The sequence below is a fragment of the Schistocerca gregaria genome, chromosome 2 (genome assembly GCF_023897955.1).
Source record: "Schistocerca gregaria isolate iqSchGreg1 chromosome 2, iqSchGreg1.2, whole genome shotgun sequence".
In the NCBI taxonomy this organism is placed as follows: Eukaryota; Metazoa; Arthropoda; class Insecta; order Orthoptera; family Acrididae; genus Schistocerca; species Schistocerca gregaria.
Genome location: NC_064921.1, coordinates 432,176,647 through 432,194,541, shown reverse-complemented (window position 1 = coordinate 432,194,541; position 17,895 = coordinate 432,176,647). Strand labels below are relative to the sequence as shown.

Here is a 17,895-nt window from a genome sequence, read left to right as displayed (position 1 = left end):
TGCCATCCCCATCCTCATTCAGTTGTTGCAACTGTGAACAAAACTCAAATCGCTTGTCTTTTGTTGTTGTCATTGACCTGCACTAGCTCCAATTTGAATGGTTTCATAGACAGCTTCTGTCGCAGGACTTTCCACACTATCATTGAAGCCATTTTGAGGTCATGGGATGCATGACACACCAATTTCTTTGGACTCCTTATGAATGTCTCTCGTATGCGTTCCATATTCATTTCGCTCACACTTGGACGTCCGCTTCTCTTTGCCGGGCACAAGCAACTCGTCATAGCAAATTTGTTGTGCCAGTGGTAAAAGGCCTTCCTTGTTGGTGGCTTCTTACCATACTTGGCTCTAAACATCCGTTGAACAGCTGTAGCACACTTGTTTTTGTCGAACTCTAACAGACAGAAAGCTTGCTTCACACCTGAACTCACCATGTTTATAACTAATGTTGACTATCGGCAAATTACCAAACTACGCTGTGGCGGCATACATGAAAATAGCTTTCAGGGTTTCTCTTCAAAATAACATATGTGTGATATCTGTACAATTTTTTGTTCTTGTGCAATAAATAATTGAAAGTATTCCTGGACTTTATGTACACCCTGTAGTTATGATACAATATTGTTCTTAACTTTGGTGCATAGCACTAGATGTTGTACAACTAATACAATGAACTCAAAGTAACTTTGATGTCTCTTGGCATTCTGTTATATTATCACTATGACTGAAAGTACTATGCAGACATTTGCAAGTAACTGTCACCATTGATCTGTAAATAGTGACTGCTAAGTCAAAACTATAGTCTTCTGAATGGACTTCTGGGAACTTTGATCCGTAGCATAATTGCATGAGATGCTGGCACTATAAAAACCAGGGAAACTGCAGGAACTGTCAGATTTTCCACAGCAAGTCAACTTTTGTGCCTGTTGGCAGAAGGACCTCCATCCTTCCCAGTGCTAGACAGGAGCAAAATAGTCCACTGTTGACAGCACTGTCTGTGACAGCTGACAACATGTATCAGTAGACAAATACAACACACTGAAGGACTTGGCACAGAAGCAGATTGTAGTCCTGAATGGCAAGTGCCATCTGGAGACGGCTGCTTGGAACTGAGAAAGTCCCAGGCAAGTGGTGTTGGTGGCATGGCCTCCCTTTGTGTTGCTGTGTACCTCTTGCCATGTACACAACATAGACAACTGAAACAACTGGAAGGAGAAACAGCATTGGTCGTTTTTTTTTTTTTTTTTTTTTTTTTTTTTTTTTTTTTTTTTTCTTTCATTATCCGCAAAACCGATTTTTGGTCACTTAGTGACCATTCTTAGTGCTGTAATATATACAATTAAAATTGTTGGGCACTGGTATCAACAAGCTTAGAGCGATCACTTAAACCAGTTTAAAATTGATTTTGCGGATAATAAAACAAAAAAATACGACCAATGCTGTTTCTCCTTCCAACTGTATCCATTATCTGGTCGTGGTGCAAAGAACACTCCATGGAGTCACCAATCAACTAAAACAATCCTGTTTTGCTTCATTTGCTTATTATTCACATGATATGTTGACATTTTGACAGAAGTAGAATGCACTGATGTTTTGCTGGTTTGTGCCACTTATTTAGTGAGCAAGAACTATAACCAAAAGGAACTTAAAGGTTAACATAAACGAATAAAGATTGTTTCTTAATTCATATCCCATGAAAACAATGCATTTTCGTAAAGGTGTTATTATTCTCTTGTACCACAAAAAAATAAATCTACTCTTCACAACTCAGAATTACACATAGGATTTTTTTTCCAAGGACTGTTAATCAGATAGCAGATAGTGTAAATGAAGTATAATTATAGCATTGGACATATTCACAAATCAGATTTGATGTAAACATAAGATGTAGTTACATTTTCCATCAAAAGAGAGGAAAGTATTAAAAAAATCTAAATGTTCAGGAATTGAATGAAAGAACCAGGTTTCCTGATTAAGGGAGGCACCATAAATCCATAGAAGAGGGAAATCAATGGTGAAAGAACATTTGAAAATCTTTTAAGTTTTGATTTTATGTTGCTAAAAGATGGCTGTGTGTCTATTCCTTACTTCTGTTCCTTGGCTTCTATAAAAATAAAGATTTTGTATTGTATGCTATTTGTCTTTTGCTTATCAATAGTTTCATCACATTCCTTTATCTAACATTCTGTTATGGTTAAGATGTGAAAATATATCATATTCTTGGTGTTTTTAGGCACCATCACCTGGAATGGCACCACCTCCTCCCCCTCCACCTATGCCACCACCTCCTGACCATCCTGACCCTTCAGAAGCTAGACCATTCTTAGATCCATATGGACGAGCAAAGACTGTTCGCATTGGGAAATGGCGATGGCCTCCTCCTAAAAATGAGACAGAAGATCCCAATGACAGTTTTTTGCAGTTCAAGTTGCGGCAGCATCAACGCAAGAATACACCACAGTCACAGCAGCAATACAACCAGGTATGTTAGAATTTTATTTGTTAATAATGTCCACAAAGTTTGTAAACCAGCCATACAATGCTATGAAGAGTGTTTCGTTATTTACTTAGTAAAGATTTAGAGGAAAATTGTAATCATTTCTGAAAAACGTATTTCAAAAGAGAATCATATAAGATACTTCTGATGTAATCTTGTTATCTTGTAAATACGTCTCACCATTACTATGATGAATCACAGTGAAGCAAACTGACGGAGGTGTATAGCAAGCATTTTTCAAATAAAATAATAAGATAAATCGTATGCATAAAATAAGGAAAAATCCTGTAAGAACTAATAGAACTTTTGTTTTTAGATCTTAATTTCATTTTCTTTTGTATACAACGCAGAAAATAGCAAATCATTTGATTTTAGTGTAAAGTCCAATTCTTCACCCTGCTACTGTTATCTGAAGTTGACAGTGTCATTATAAACCATAAGATAGTGACTGATTTCTTTTCATTTCATATTCTGTGTTATGAGCCAGTAGTACTGATGGGAGCTCTTTATCTCTTTTTATTGTAAAAATTAAGAGGGTAATGATATATAAATTGAGTCCATACTCAAATAATGTAAAATTGCATATATAAAAATGCTTAGAAATATTATATTTTGTAGTGTGGTATACAGATCGTTTCGGAAATACTGATTGAATGGGTTACATATCATTCTCCATTGTTAGGCCAGTTGTAGAATACACAACAATGATGCAGTATCCTAATAACAATGCTGCCAAACAAAACCACAAAATAATTATCGCAGATCACATATAAATTATATGCCATACAAATAAAATTATGAAATGCATTGTAGGTCTTACAGACTATTAAAGACACTCTCATTTTGATTTATTTTGAGTGAAATAGCACAGAATCAACTTCAGCAGTCAGTGTGAACAATAACAGATTAACATGATGCAATACTGTGAAAACATCAGATTTTCTATAAGCTTCTTTAAATTTATGACAAGATGTGAAAACAGAGTTATAAGTATTATGTTAGTAGTGTAATGCACTCTGGAGCTGGAAGTCATGAGTGACTAAAGGGCATGAAAAACAAAACAGGAAAGTAAAAGAACAATGAAAAGAAGAAAGATTAAAAGAAAGAATAGAGAAACAACAATGTACATCTATAGGATGAATGCCATATTTATAAACTATTGCTTCACTTTCAATTTCAGGAATATGGCGATATGACTGAGGGCATTGAATGGGAAGAATTTGAAATACCAGAGAGAGGGGGAAGAGTGACATCTCCTTCTCCAAGGAAGGACAGTCATTCCAGCAAACCACAAGAAATCTCTCCAACTAAAGAGAAATCTTCTGCAAAGTAAGTTTTCAAATCATGTTCTTTCTGTTTTTAAGTTCTCAACAACATTATCTCTGTCAAATTCACAAAAAGTACAAGGAAAGACAATCATTGACAGTATAAACAAAGGATTCAGCTGTGAATAAGCTTATAAACAAGTTAAGGATAACTCAGCTTCCAAACTTAGAGTGCATCTTGGAGCATACGTATAACTACATACTTTCCTAATGCTGCAGAGCAACTGAATGCTTCACCATACCATTGTTTACATGCCATTCAGGATTTCCATTGTCATATTAAAGTTATATATATATATCCACTCCAAATCCCATGCCACTTTCCTAGATGTTGACCTCCATCTGTCCAATGGCCAGCTGCACACATCCGTCCACATCAAACCCACCAACAAGCAACAGTACCTCCATTATGACAGCTGCCACCCATTCCATATCAAACGGTCCCTTCCCTACAGCCTAGGCCTTCGTGGCAAACGAATCTGCTCCAGTCCTGAATCCCTCGACCATTACACCAACAACCTGAAAACAGCTTTCGCATCCCGCAACTACCCTCCCAACCTGGTACAGAAGCAGATAACCAGAGCCACTTCCTCATCCCCTCAAACCCAGAACCTCTCACAGAAGAACCCCAAAAGTGCCCCACTTGTAACAGAATACTTCCCGGGACTGGATCAGACTCGGAATGTGGCTCTCCAGCAGGGATACGACTTCCTAAAATCCTGCCCCGAAATGAGATCCATCCTTCATGAAATCCTCCCCACTCCACCAAGAGTGTCTTTCCGCCGTCCACCTAACCTTCGTAACCTCTTGGTTCATCCCTATGAAATCCCCAAACCACCTCCCCTACCCTCTGGCTCCTACCCTTGCAACCGCCCCCGGTGTAAAACCTGTCCTATGCACCCTCCCACCACCACCTACTCCAGTCCTGTAACCCGGAAGGTGTACACAATCAAAGGGAGAGCCACATGTGAAAGCACCCACGTGATTTACCAACTGACCTGCCTGCACTGTGATGCTTTCTATGTGGGAATGACCAGCAACAAACTGTCCATTCGCATGAATGGACACAGGCAGACAGTGTTTGTTGGTAATGAGGATCACCCTGTGGCTAAACATGCCTTGATGCACGGCCAGCACATCTTGGCACAGTGTTACACCGTCCGAGTTATCTGGATACTTCCCACCAACACCAACCTATCTGAACTCCGGAGATGGGAACTCGCCCTTCAGTATATCCTCTCTTCTCGATATCCGCCAGGCCTCAACCTCCGCTAATTTCAAGTTGCCGCCGCTCATACCTCACCTGTCTTTCAACAACTTCTTTGCCTCTGTACTTCCGCCTCGACTGACATCTCTGCCCTTAACTCTTTGCCTTTAAATATGTCTGCTTGTGTCTGTGTATGTGCGGATGGATATGTGTGTGTGTGTGCGAGTGTACACCTGTCCTTTTTTTCCCCTAAGGGAAGTCTTTCCGCTCCCGGGATTGGAATGACTCCTTACCCTCTCCCTTAAAACCCACATCCTTTCGTCTTTCCCTCTCCTTCCCTCTTTCCTGAAGAAGCAATCGTTGGTTGCGAAATCTTGAATTTTGTGTGTATGTTTGTGTATCTATCGACCTGCCAGCGCTTTTGTTTGTTAAGTCACATCAACTTTGTTTTTAGATATATTTTTCCCACGTGGAATGTTTCCCTCTATTGTAAAATATAATCTATAGCGCATAGCCTAATATTTTAATAACCACAGCACATCATGCATGGATATGTGTGTGTGTGTGCGAGTGTACACCTGTCCTTTTTTTCCCCTAAGGGAAGTCTTTCCGCTCCCGGGATTGGAATGACTCCTTACCCTCTCCCTTAAAACCCACACCCTTTCATTTTTCCCTCTCCTTCCTTCCTTCCTGACGAAGCAACTGCCAGTTGCGAAAGCTCGAATTCTGTGTGTGTGTTTGTGTGTTTTGTTCATGTGCCTGTCTGCCGGCGCTTTCCCGCTTGGTAAGTCTTGGAATCTTTGTTTTTAATATATTTTTCCCATGTGGAAGTTTCTTTCTGTTTTATTTACATCGTCATTAATTTGAACCCAACAATTACGTTTGTTATTGTCTCTGTTGCATTTCGAAATCTTCTCTATCGTCTTACTTTCTCTTTTCGTTTGTACAAGAAGTTCCACTTTGTATTCATCTTCCATTTTTCCGTAATCTACCATACATTTTATCCTGCCCAATTATACTCAATAATACGTAATTTACTTCCAAACCATAACCTAAAATTTTCAACGCTTTCAACATAACCGCTGCTATAAAATCCATTGTTCCAAGTTTACAAACATTTCGTGTAAACTCGTGAATACTATTTCACAGCTTCAGTTCCTTTCACCCATTACACAACCATCTCAGTTTTTTTTTTGTGTTTTTTTTGTGTTTTTTTCTTTTTTTTTTTTTTTTTCTCCAACAACTTTCGTTTTATTTCCATTCCCGTTTTTCCCACAAAACCGATCATTTTCTAGCAGCTTCCCACAGGTTTACACGTTATTATTTCTTCATCAAACAATTGTTAGCCTCATTATCATAACCTGCCAGTACATAACCAGTCCTTTGAATACATTTACACACATACTCTTCGAGATTTTATTCGAAAATTTTTTTCGAATTTTATTTTTTTGGAAATTATTTTTTCGAAACTTTTTTCGAAAAAATTTTTTTTGTCGAAATTTTCTTGAATTTCTCGAAATTTTCTTGAATTTCCCCACCCTTTAACGTGATCTGGAGACAACATAACTACCCAACCTTTGCACCCATTGTTGTTCACCAACCTAAGTTCAGCACATGATCAACATAGCTCATCTCAAACCAACACTTTTTCGACTTTTTTCACACCTTTATCTCTCCCTATATAAATCTCTCTTTACTTTCACTTTAACCTCATATTACCCTTTCCACCTACCAATACCATGTCAACCTCACAACATCCCTACAACGACCCCATTAAATTTTATTTACATTCCCTCCGCAAACATGCCTTCACCCTAGCCAGATTACGCTCCCATATTTTATTTACTCAGGCTTGTCTGACATTTGGCATTACTCCCAAAGGCCTCACACTTAAAGTTCCCATCTCTGGCTGCAATCCTTCTTTCCATCAGTCCTTATACCAGTTCCAAACAGCACAATCCATAGCCCTCACCCGCCTAATCCTTCACCTATACATCGACTCGGCCAATGAACACACCCGTCAACTCCTATCCCAAATCAAAGTCCTCAATCTTTCCTCTCCCACATCCACACCGGCTGTACATAGCATCCTCCTACAGGCCAACCGCAAATTAGAACAACATGCCACCCTCCACCTCAAAAAACTATCCAATCTCCTGATTTCCCACCTCCGGAAAGGCAACTCACTCACCCTCCACAACCTTTCCAACAAACCTCAACCTCCTCTCATTGCACACAGACCCAGTCTCTCCCATCTACTCAATCTCCCACTTCCAGCTCCACTCCCCCCAACACCTCAAAATTCTAGTCAACACAATCTGGAACCACAACACCCCAATTCAGTAGTTAACCTTTCCTCCAAACCCCTCTCCCAATCCGAAACCTCTGTCCTATCCAAAGGCCACACCTTCAGCCCCACTCCCAGGTTCAACCAAACTGCCCTTGTCAAGGATTTACTGTCCTACACTCGTAGTCTCTGCTGGAAATATCACTTTGCCACGAAGAAAAACAATCCTGATCCCACTCCTAATGATCCAACTCCCCAAGACACTATCCAAATTGAACCCTGCCTGCAACAGTTCCGTCCTCCATCACAGCGGGACCCACCTCCTCTTCCTCAAAATCACCCTCTCCAAACCTTCCAGGAATTTCTCACTTCCAGCCTTGCCTCTCAATCTTTCTTGAAAAACCTTAATCCTACTCCCAACATCACCACAGCCGAATCCCAGGCTATCCGTGATCTGAAAGCTGACCGATCCATCATCATTCTTCCGGCTGACAAGGGTTCCACGACTGTGGTACTTGATCGTCGGGAGTATGTGGCTGAGGGACTGCGTCAGCTTTCAGACAACTCTACATACAAAGTTTGCCGAAGTAATCCCATTCCTGATGTCCAGGCGGAGCTTCAAGGAATCCTCAGAACCTTAGGCCCCCTACAAAACCTTTCACCTGACTCCATCAAACTCCTCACCCCACTGTCACCTCGCACTCCTACCTTCTACCTACTTCCTAAAATTCACAAACCCAAACATCCTGGCCGCCCCATTGTAGCTGGTTACCAAGCCCCCACAGAACGTATCTCTGCCTACGTAGATCAACACCTTCAACCCATTACATGCAGTCTCCCATCCTTCATCAAAGACACCAACCACTTTCTCGAACGCCTGGAATCCGTACCCAGTCTGTTACCCCCAGAAACCATCCTGGTAACCATTGATGCCACTTCCCTATACACAAATATCCCGCACGTCCAGGGCCTCGCTGCAATGGAGCACTTCCTTTCACGCCGATCACCTGCCACCCTACCTAAAACCTCTTTCCTCGTCACCTTAGCCAGCTTCATCCTGACCCACAACTTCTTCACTTTTGAAGGCCAGACATACCAACAATTAAAGGGAACAGCCATGGGTACCAGGATGGCCCCCTCGTATGCCAACCTATTTATGGGTCGCTTAGAGGAAGCCTTCTTGGTTACCCAAGCCTGCCAACCCAAAGTTTGGTACAGATTTATTGATGACATCTTCATGATCTGGACTCACAGTGAAGAACAACTCCAGAATTTCCTCTCCAACCTCAACTCCTTTGGTTCCATCAGATTCACCTGGTCCCACTCCAAATCCCATGCCACTTTCGTAGATGTTGACCTCCATCTGTCCAATGGCCAGCTGCACACATCCGTCCACATCAAACCCACCAACAAGCAACAGTACCTCCATTATGACAGCTGCCACCCATTCCATATCAAACGGTCCCTTCCCTACAGCCTAGGCCTTCGTGGCAAACGAATCTGCTCCAGTCCTGAATCCCTCGACCATTACACCAACAACCTGAAAACAGCTTTCGCATCCCGCAACTACCCTCCCAACCTGGTACAGAAGCAGATAACCAGAGCCACTTCCTCATCCCCTCAAACCCAGAACCTCTCACAGAAGAACCCCAAAAGTGCCCCACTTGTAACAGAATACTTCCCGGGACTGGATCAGACTCTGAATGTGGCTCTCCAGCAGGGATACGACTTCCTAAAATCCTGCCCCGAAATGAGATCCATCCTTCATGAAATCCTCCCCACTCCACCAAGAGTGTCTTTCCGCCGTCCACCTAACCTTCGTAACCTCTTGGTTCATCCCTATGAAATCCCCAAACCACCTCCCCTACCCTCTGGCTCCTACCCTTGCAACCGCCTCCGGTGTAAAACCTGTCCTATGCACCCTCCCACCACCACCTACTCCAGTCCTGTAACCCGGAAGGTGTACACAATCAAAGGGAGAGCCACATGTGAAAGCACCCACGTGATTTACCAACTGACCTGCCTGCACTGTGATGCTTTCTATGTGGGAATGACCAGCAACAAACTGTCCATTCGCATGAATGGACACAGGCAGACAGTGTTTGTTGGTAATGGGGATCACCCTGTGGCTAAACATGCCTTGATGCACGGCCAGCACATCTTGGCACAGTGTTACACCGTCCGAGTTATCTGGATACTTCCCACCAACACCAACCTATCTGAACTCCGGAGATGGGAACTCGCCCTTCAGTATATCCTCTCTTCTCGATATCCGCCAGGCCTCAACCTCCGCTAATTTCAAGTTGCCGCCGCTCATACCTCACCTGTCTTTCAACAACTTCTTTGCCTCTGTACTTCCGCCTCGACTGACATCTCTGCCCTTAACTCTTTGCCTTTAAATATGTCTGCTTGTGTCTGTGTATGTGCGGATGGATATGTGTGTGTGTGTGCGAGTGTACACCTGTCCTTTTTTTCCCCTAAGGGAAGTCTTTCCGCTCCCGGGATTGGAATGACTCCTTACCCTCTCCCTTAAAACCCACACCCTTTCATTTTTCCCTCTCCTTCCTTCCTTCCTGACGAAGCAACTGCCAGTTGCGAAAGCTCGAATTCTGTGTGTGTGTTTGTGTGTTTTGTTCATGTGCCTGTCTGCCGGCGCTTTCCCGCTTGGTAAGTCTTGGAATCTTTGTTTTTAATATATTTTTCCCATGTGGAAGTTTCTTTCTGTTATATATATATATATATATATATATATATATATATATATATATAAAGAAACTTCCACATGGGATATTTGGAATCTTTGTTTTTAATATATTTTTCCCATGTGGAAGTTTCTTTCTGTTTTATATATATATATATATATATATATATATATATATATATATATATAAAGAAACTTCCACATGGGAAAAATATATTAAAAACAAAGATTCCAAGACTTACCAAGCGGGAAAGCGCCGGCAGACAGGCACATGAACAAAACACACAAACACACACACAGAATTACGAGCTTTCGCAACTGGCAGTTGCTTCGTCAGGAAAGAGGGAAGGAGAGGGAAAAATGAAAGGATGTGGGTTTTAAGGGAGAGGGTAAGGAGTCATTCCAATCCCGGGAGCGGAAAGACTTCCCTTAGGGAAGTCTTCCCCTAAGGGAAGTCTTTCCGCTCCCGGAATTGGAATGACTCCTTACCCTCTCCCTTAAAACCCACATCCTTTCATTTTTCCCTCTCCTTCCCTTTTTCCTGACGAAGCAACTGCCAGTTGCGAAAGCTCGTAATTCTGTGTGTGTGTTTGTGTGTTTTGTTCATGTGCCTGTCTGCCGGCGCTTTCCCGCTTGTTAAGTCTTGGAATCTTTGTTTTTAATATATATATATATATATATATGATTGTGAAATTACGGTCAAATAAACCTCCATTTTGATCAGACATTGAGATCAGTAGGCACATAAGTAAGACTGAATAAGTTGCTATGAACACACACACACACATATGCATGTATGCGGGTTCATGGCAACATTGTCCCGGTTGACTGCATTGTACTCGTTCAAGTGTGTGTGTGTGTGTGTGTGTGTGTGTGTGTGTGTGTGTGTGTGTATGTGGTACTCTTATGCATTTTCTGTAGTAATTATATCTGAAGAAGGACGTTGTCTGAAAACTTACCAACACACCCAGTCTTGTTTATGTGGCTATTGACCGCTTAACATGTCACCAATGTTTATTTTACATGTCTAGTTCCATATACCAAATTGAGGAACAAATCTACAAGGTCTTGGACCATGTTGGTACATGAAATTAAAACATAGAAGTAATAACAGATAAAATAAAATGTTTATGAACCCAAAAAATGATAAGCCATAAGTTTATGTAAATGGAATCAGCAATGTTGTTGTTGTTGTAGTCTTCAGTCCTCCATGCTACTCTATCCTGTGCAAGCTTCTTCATCTCCCAGTATGTACTGCAGCCTACATCCCTCTGAATCTGCTTAGTGTATTCATCTCTTGGTCTCCCTCTACAATTTTTCCCCCACACTGCATTCCAATACTAAATTGGTGATCCTTTGATGCCTCAGAACATGTCCTACCAACCAATCCCTTCTTCTGGTCAAGTTGCGCCACAAACTCCTCTTCTCCCCAGTCCTAATCAATACCTCCTCATTAGTTATGTGATCTACCTATCTAATCTTCAGCATTCTTCTGTAGCACCACATTTCGAAAGCTTCTATTCTCTTCTTGTCCAAACTAGTTATCGTCCATGTCTCACTTCCATACATGGCTACACTCCATACATATACTTTCAGAAACAACTTCCTAACACTTTAATCTATACTCGATGTTAACAAATTTCTCTTCTTCAGAAACGCTTTCCTTGACATTACCAGTCTACATTTTATATCCTCTCTACTTTGACCATTATCAGTTATTTTGCTCCCCAAATAGCAAAACTCCTTTACTACTTTAAGTGTCTCATTTCCTAATCTAACTCCCTCAGCATCACCCAACTTAATTCGACTACATTCCATTATCCTCGTTTTGCTTTTGTTGATGTTCATCTTATATCCTCCTTTCAAGACACTGTCCATTCCATTCAACTGCTCTTCCAAGTCCTTTGCTGTCTCTGACAGAATTACAATGTCATCAGCAAACCTCAAAGTTTTTATTTCTTCTCCATGGATTTTAATACCTACTTCGAATTTTTCTTTTGTTTGCTCAACATACAGATTGAACAATATCGGGGAGAGGCTACAACCCTGTCTCACTCCCTTCCCAACCACTGCCTTCCTTTCATGTCCCTCGACTCTTATAACTGCCACCTGGTTTCTGTACAAATTGTAAATAGCCTTTCGCTCCCTGTATTTTACCCCTGCCACCTTCAGAATTTGAAAGAGAGTATTCCAGTCAACATTGTCAAAAGCTTTCTCTTAGTCTACAAATGCTAGAAACATAGGTTTGCCTTTTCTTAATCTAGCTTCTAAAATAAGTCGTAGGGTCAGTATTGCCTGACGTGTTCCCATATTTCTACGGAATCCAAACTGATCTTCCCTGAGGTCGGCTTCTACCAGTTTTTCCATTCGTCTGTAAAGAATTCACGTTAGTATTTTGCATCCGTGACTTATTAAACTGATAGTTCGGTAATTTTCACATCGGTTGATGCCTGCTTTCTTTGGGATTGGAATTATTATATTCTTCTGGAATTCTGAGGGTATTTCACCTGTCTCATACATTTTGCTCACCAGATGGTAGAGTTGTGTGAGGACTGGCTCTCCCGAGGCCGTCAGTAGTTCTGATGGAATGTTGTCTACTCCCGGGCCCTTGTTTCGACCTAGGTCTTTCAGTGCTCTATCAAACTCTTCACGCAGTATCATATCTCCCATTTCATCTTCATCTACATCCTCTTCCATTTCTATTACATTGCCCTCAAGTAAATCGCCCTTGTATAGATGCTGTATATACTCCTTCCACCTTTCTGCTTTCCCTTCTTTGCTTAGAACTGGGTTTCCATCTGAGCTCTTGATATTCATACAAGTGGCTCTCTCTTCTCCAAAGGTCTCTTTAATTTTCCTGTAGGCAGTTTCTATCTTACCCCTAGTGAGATAAGCCTCTACACCTTACATTTGTGCTCTAGCCATGCCTGCTTAGCCATTTTGCACTTACTGTCGATCTCATTTTTGAGACGTTTGTATTCCTTTTTGCCTGCTTCATTCACTGCATTTTTATATTTTCTCCATTCGTCAGCTAAATTCAATATTTCTTCTGTCACCCAAGGATTTCTACTAGCGGAGTCAGCAATCTAACACAGGAATCAGCTTAATTTTTCAAGGAACTCCTTGGCAGAATAGAAGGAGTGACCCATGAGGAAACCCTTTAGTTTTAATGTGAAAGTGCATGGAATACTGCTAAGATTTTTGAATTTTTGTGGTAGCTCATTGAAAGTACACGGCACAGAGAAAGAGTCAAGGATGTGGAATCCAAATGCAGATTGGATTTCTGCCTAGTATTAACAGAGTGAAAGCTGCTAATTCTTGGGAATAAGCTGATATTTGTTAATAAGAAACGGTAAAGGATATATATATACTGAGTGGCTTTCATAGGGCTGAACTAAGAGGTTACGAAGGTTAGGTGGACGGCGGAAAGACACTCTTGGTGGAGTGGGGAGGATTTCATGAAGGATGGATCTCATTTCAGGGCAGGATTTGAGGAAGTCGTATCCCTGCTGGAGAGCTACATTCAGAGTCTGATCCAGTCCCGGAAAGTATCCTGTCACAAGTGGGGCACCCCAAACCACCTTCCCTACCCTCTGGCTCCTACCCTTGTAACCGCCCTCGGTGTAAAACCTGTCCCATGCACCCTCCCACCACCACCACCTACTCCAGTCCTGTAACCCGGAAGGTGTACACGATCAAAGGCAGAGCCACGTGTGAAAGCACCCACGTGATTTAACAACTGACCTGCCTACACTGTGAAGCTTTCTATGTGGGAATGACCAGCAACAAACTGTCGATTCGCATGAATGGACACAGGCAGACAGTGTTTGTTGGTAATGAGGAACACCCTGTGGCTAAACATGCCTTGGTGCACGGCCAGCACAACTTGGCACAGTGTTACATTACACCATCTGGGTTATCTGGATACTTCCCATTAACACCAACCTGTCAGAACCCCGGAGATGGGAACTTGCCCTTCAGTATATCCTCTCTTCTCGTTATCCGCCAGGCCTCAACCTTCGCTAATTTCAAGTTGCCGCCACTCATACCTCACCTGTCTTTCAACAACATCTTTGCCTCTGTACTTCCGCCTCGACTGACATCTCTGCCCAAACTCTTTGCCTTTACAAATGTCTGCTTGTGTCTGTGTATGTGCGGATGGATATGTGTGTATGTGCAAGTGTATACCTGTCCTTTTTTCCCCTTAAGGTAAGTCTTTCCGCTCCCGGGATTGGAATGACTCCTTACCCTCTCCCTTAAAACCCACATCCTTTCGTCTTTCCCTCTCCTTCCCTCTTTCCTGAAGAAGCAATCGTTGGTTGCGAAATCTTGAATTTTGTGTGTATGTTTGTGTATCTATCGACCTGCCAGCGCTTTTGTTTGTTAAGTCACATCAACTTTGTTTTTAGATATATTTTTCCCACGTGGAATGTTTCCCTCTATTGTAAAATATAATCTATAGCGCATAGCCTAATATTTTAATAACCACAGCACATCATGCAGTTAGTCCATAATTTTTGGATTTTCAAAGTCACTAATTTATATCTTTGTTTACTTAAAATATAAAAATTGAGGCTATTGTTGAAAATAAAACTATCTCTTTTTTTTTGCTCCCACCCATACATTTTTCAATGTTTTCTGCATCATTGTCAATTACTTCTGTAATTTCTGAAATCCATATTTGGGTTCATATCAGGCAGTCCGCCTTATTTACCACTACTGTTATTCGCAATGCTCTGCACCAAGCGGATGACAAAGCAGCTATTTGTATACAAGATAATAAACGATTAGTTTGAGATAAGCACTACAAATGACAATGAGAACAGGAATAATCTTACAGACAAATTTTGATCTTGGAGACTTAGGCGTAAGTCCTTACATATGAAGTGAGGGATGGATTTTAGTAGCAAAGTGAAAGACTAATTATTTCTGATAACAAACTGTAGAAAATAAATATGTGTACCAAGTACAGCAACAGGCCACATCCACAATCAAATATTGACTAGTTGTTGATGAAACAATACCAAAATATGTCTGGATGAAAGTAAAAGAATAAGGACCACTGTTTTGCTCTAATTGAAGATCTCGCAGTATTCTCTAACAGACTGCTTAATTGCCTCTATGGCATGGTGGTTAGAGCTCCTCGATCAGGCTTTAAAGGTTCGAATGATTTTGACTGACCATTGTGTCATCCCGTCTTGTGAGAGCTTGCAGATGCAGTAGGGAGAGACATGTGATTAGCGCACCACTTCCTCGCCATTTTCACAACTTTTGAGACTGTGGAGCCACTGCTTCTCATTCAAGTAGCTCTTCAGTTGGCATCATGAGGCTGGGTGCATCTCATGCCAGTCCTACCACCAAGGAAAAATCCTTGGCAGTACCAGGAACCAAACCTGGGTTCTTTACATGGCAGCCATCTACAGTGTCCACTGAGCTACAGAGATGGCAAGATGGTTAGCATTGCTAGCTACTGACATGGACATGATGACTTCAAAGATTTTGTGGAATGAAAACATGGGGAATGAGGTTTACTAAATGGCATTAGACTGAGTGATTGGCATCAAGTTGGGAACCACATGACACTTACTTATCTTTTCAGTCATTTATTATTTTGAAGAAGGAAAAAAGTGGTAATAGTAGTACACCTTTCTGTCCACTGGCAACCATTCTACAACCACCTCCATCCGTCTCTCATCCTGATTCCACGTCATCTGCAGTAATGATACAATATACCCATTGAAGATATTCTTTTAAATTAAAAGTGACATGTATATTGTCAAGAGGCTCTTTACTGCCACACTCAAAAACCAGTCGATTTTGTAAATATGCCGATGAAATGGGAAGTGTTACACCATATGGCACCAGTCCATTTTTTTCAAGATTTATAGGAGATGTTCATCATGTAACAGGTATAAAATTATTAAAATTTCATTCCATTTGGAACGGATGTCTATCATCATTGAGCATGAGGTTCCCATAGACATGAATACATTTTTATATTTGTTGTGGCAATTAAGCTAACAGCTTCCAGGTGTCATTTTAAGGAAATTATTCCCATGCCTTGAACTCATTCCATGTCAGTTCATGAAGACTGCAGATTGGATCCTGTTATGAAAGTATATATCTTCCCATTACATTGCAGACATGCTGTATGTGTGACAAATAGGGGACTTATATTCCAGTCAATGATCTGTATATTCCTGTGAAATTATACTATTCTGTTGGAATATTCCATCTACTACATTGGTCATGAAGTTGTGACAACATAGTTTACCATTTGTGCCACGTACTAGTGAGCATTAATAATAGCTTCAACCATTACCAAATCAATCCTGTTATCATATCAAGTAACTCCCTACACCATGTACCATGACACCAGAAATTGTGGAAGTTTGCATATTGAAAATCCCTGTTTCTTGTACCCTTTCACCGCATCACCTACAGATATGTTGGTGTCAATCTTATCAGCACAAATACCAGCAGGATTCATCGCAGAACACCACATAATGATACTCAATGTCCCAGTTAACTCTGGCTCTACACTACACAAGTCTGCAGTGTGGTATCAGTGGTAACTGACACTTGTAAATTTTGTGATCTTAACCCACCTTCCTGTAACATTCCCAGTGGTTCATGGTGACACTCTGAGATCTCTGCTGAAATTTAGCTGTTATTATCCGTACATTTGTCATAGCCAGTCGAACAGTCCTACAATTGTTTTGTAGCATTGTCATGGGTTCATCTCATCACCACTCTTTCTGCAGTCATTACACTACAACCAGCTGTCTGTGATCTGTCAGTGGGCCACTCCTTTGTTCATTATGTCAGTGATTCCATCCTTATCAAAGCTTAAAAGATGGTGGCAAGCTGGATGTGCACATTTTGCGGGCAAGCTGTGTTGCAATCTCCATCTGGAAAGTTCCAGTAATGTTAGGCAGACACGATAGCCACCATGTATGCATACCAATCGTCATCTTTGTCGATGACATTTTCTGTACTGAAAATAAAATCCCAATAAGATGAAATTTTAGTTGCCATATACAACAGGTATAAAAATGTAGGAGTGTCAGAACGTCATTTTCATTCTGCAGCGGAGTGTGTGCTAATATAAAACTTATTAGCAGATTAAAACTGTGTGCTGGACTGGGACTAAAATGTGTGCCAGATTGAAACTCCAACCCAGGATCTTTGCCTTTCACAGGAAAGTGCTCTACTAACTGAGCTACCCAAACATGACTCACAACCTGTTTTCACAGCTCGACTTCTGCCAATACTTCATCTCCTACAGGTCTCCCAAACTTCACAAATTGCAGGACTAGCACTGCTGGGAGAAAGAATATTGTTGAGACATGGCATGGCTGCAGCTGGGGGATTGTTTCCAGAATGAAATTTGCACTCTGAAGTGGAGTGCGCGCTGATATAAAGGTCGGAGATGTGGTACTGGCGGAAGAAACACTGCGAGGATGGGACGTAAGCCATAATTGGGTAGCTCAATTGGTAGAGCACTTACCCGCAAAGGCAAAGTTCTTGGATTTGAGTCCCGGTCCAGGACAAAGTTTTATTCTGCCAGGAATTTTCATATCAGCACACACTCCACTGCAGGGTGAAAATTTTGTTCTGGAAACAATCAAAGCTGTGGCTTATGTCATGCCTTCACAGTATCCTTACTTCCGGGAGTGCTAGTCCCACAAGGTATGCAGTTGAATTTCTGTCAAGTTTGGAAGGTAGGAGATTTGGGAGTCATGCTCAGGTAGCTTAGGTGGTATAGCACTTGCCTGTGAAAGGCAAAGATCTGGGATTTGAGGCCCTCTCTGACAGACAGTTTTAATCTGCCAGGAAGTTTCAGTGGAGCATCTGTTTGATATTGCTCAGTGAAGG

At 41.4% G+C, this 17,895-nt stretch overlaps 1 protein-coding gene across 8 annotated transcripts in view; it reads left to right on the top strand.

Annotated features, from left to right (window-relative positions):
* Nucleotides 1-17,895, top strand: part of LOC126324633 (unconventional myosin-XV) — a 921,967-nt gene that overhangs the window by 661,701 nt on the left and 242,371 nt on the right. For all 8 annotated transcript variants that reach the window (XM_049995079.1, XM_049995082.1, XM_049995077.1 and 5 more), the window contains 2 exons: nt 2,234-2,482; nt 3,678-3,826. In XM_049995079.1, the coding sequence (XP_049851036.1) occupies nt 2,234-2,482; nt 3,678-3,826 (398 nt within the window). The remainder of the gene's footprint in view (nt 1-2,233; nt 2,483-3,677; nt 3,827-17,895) is intronic.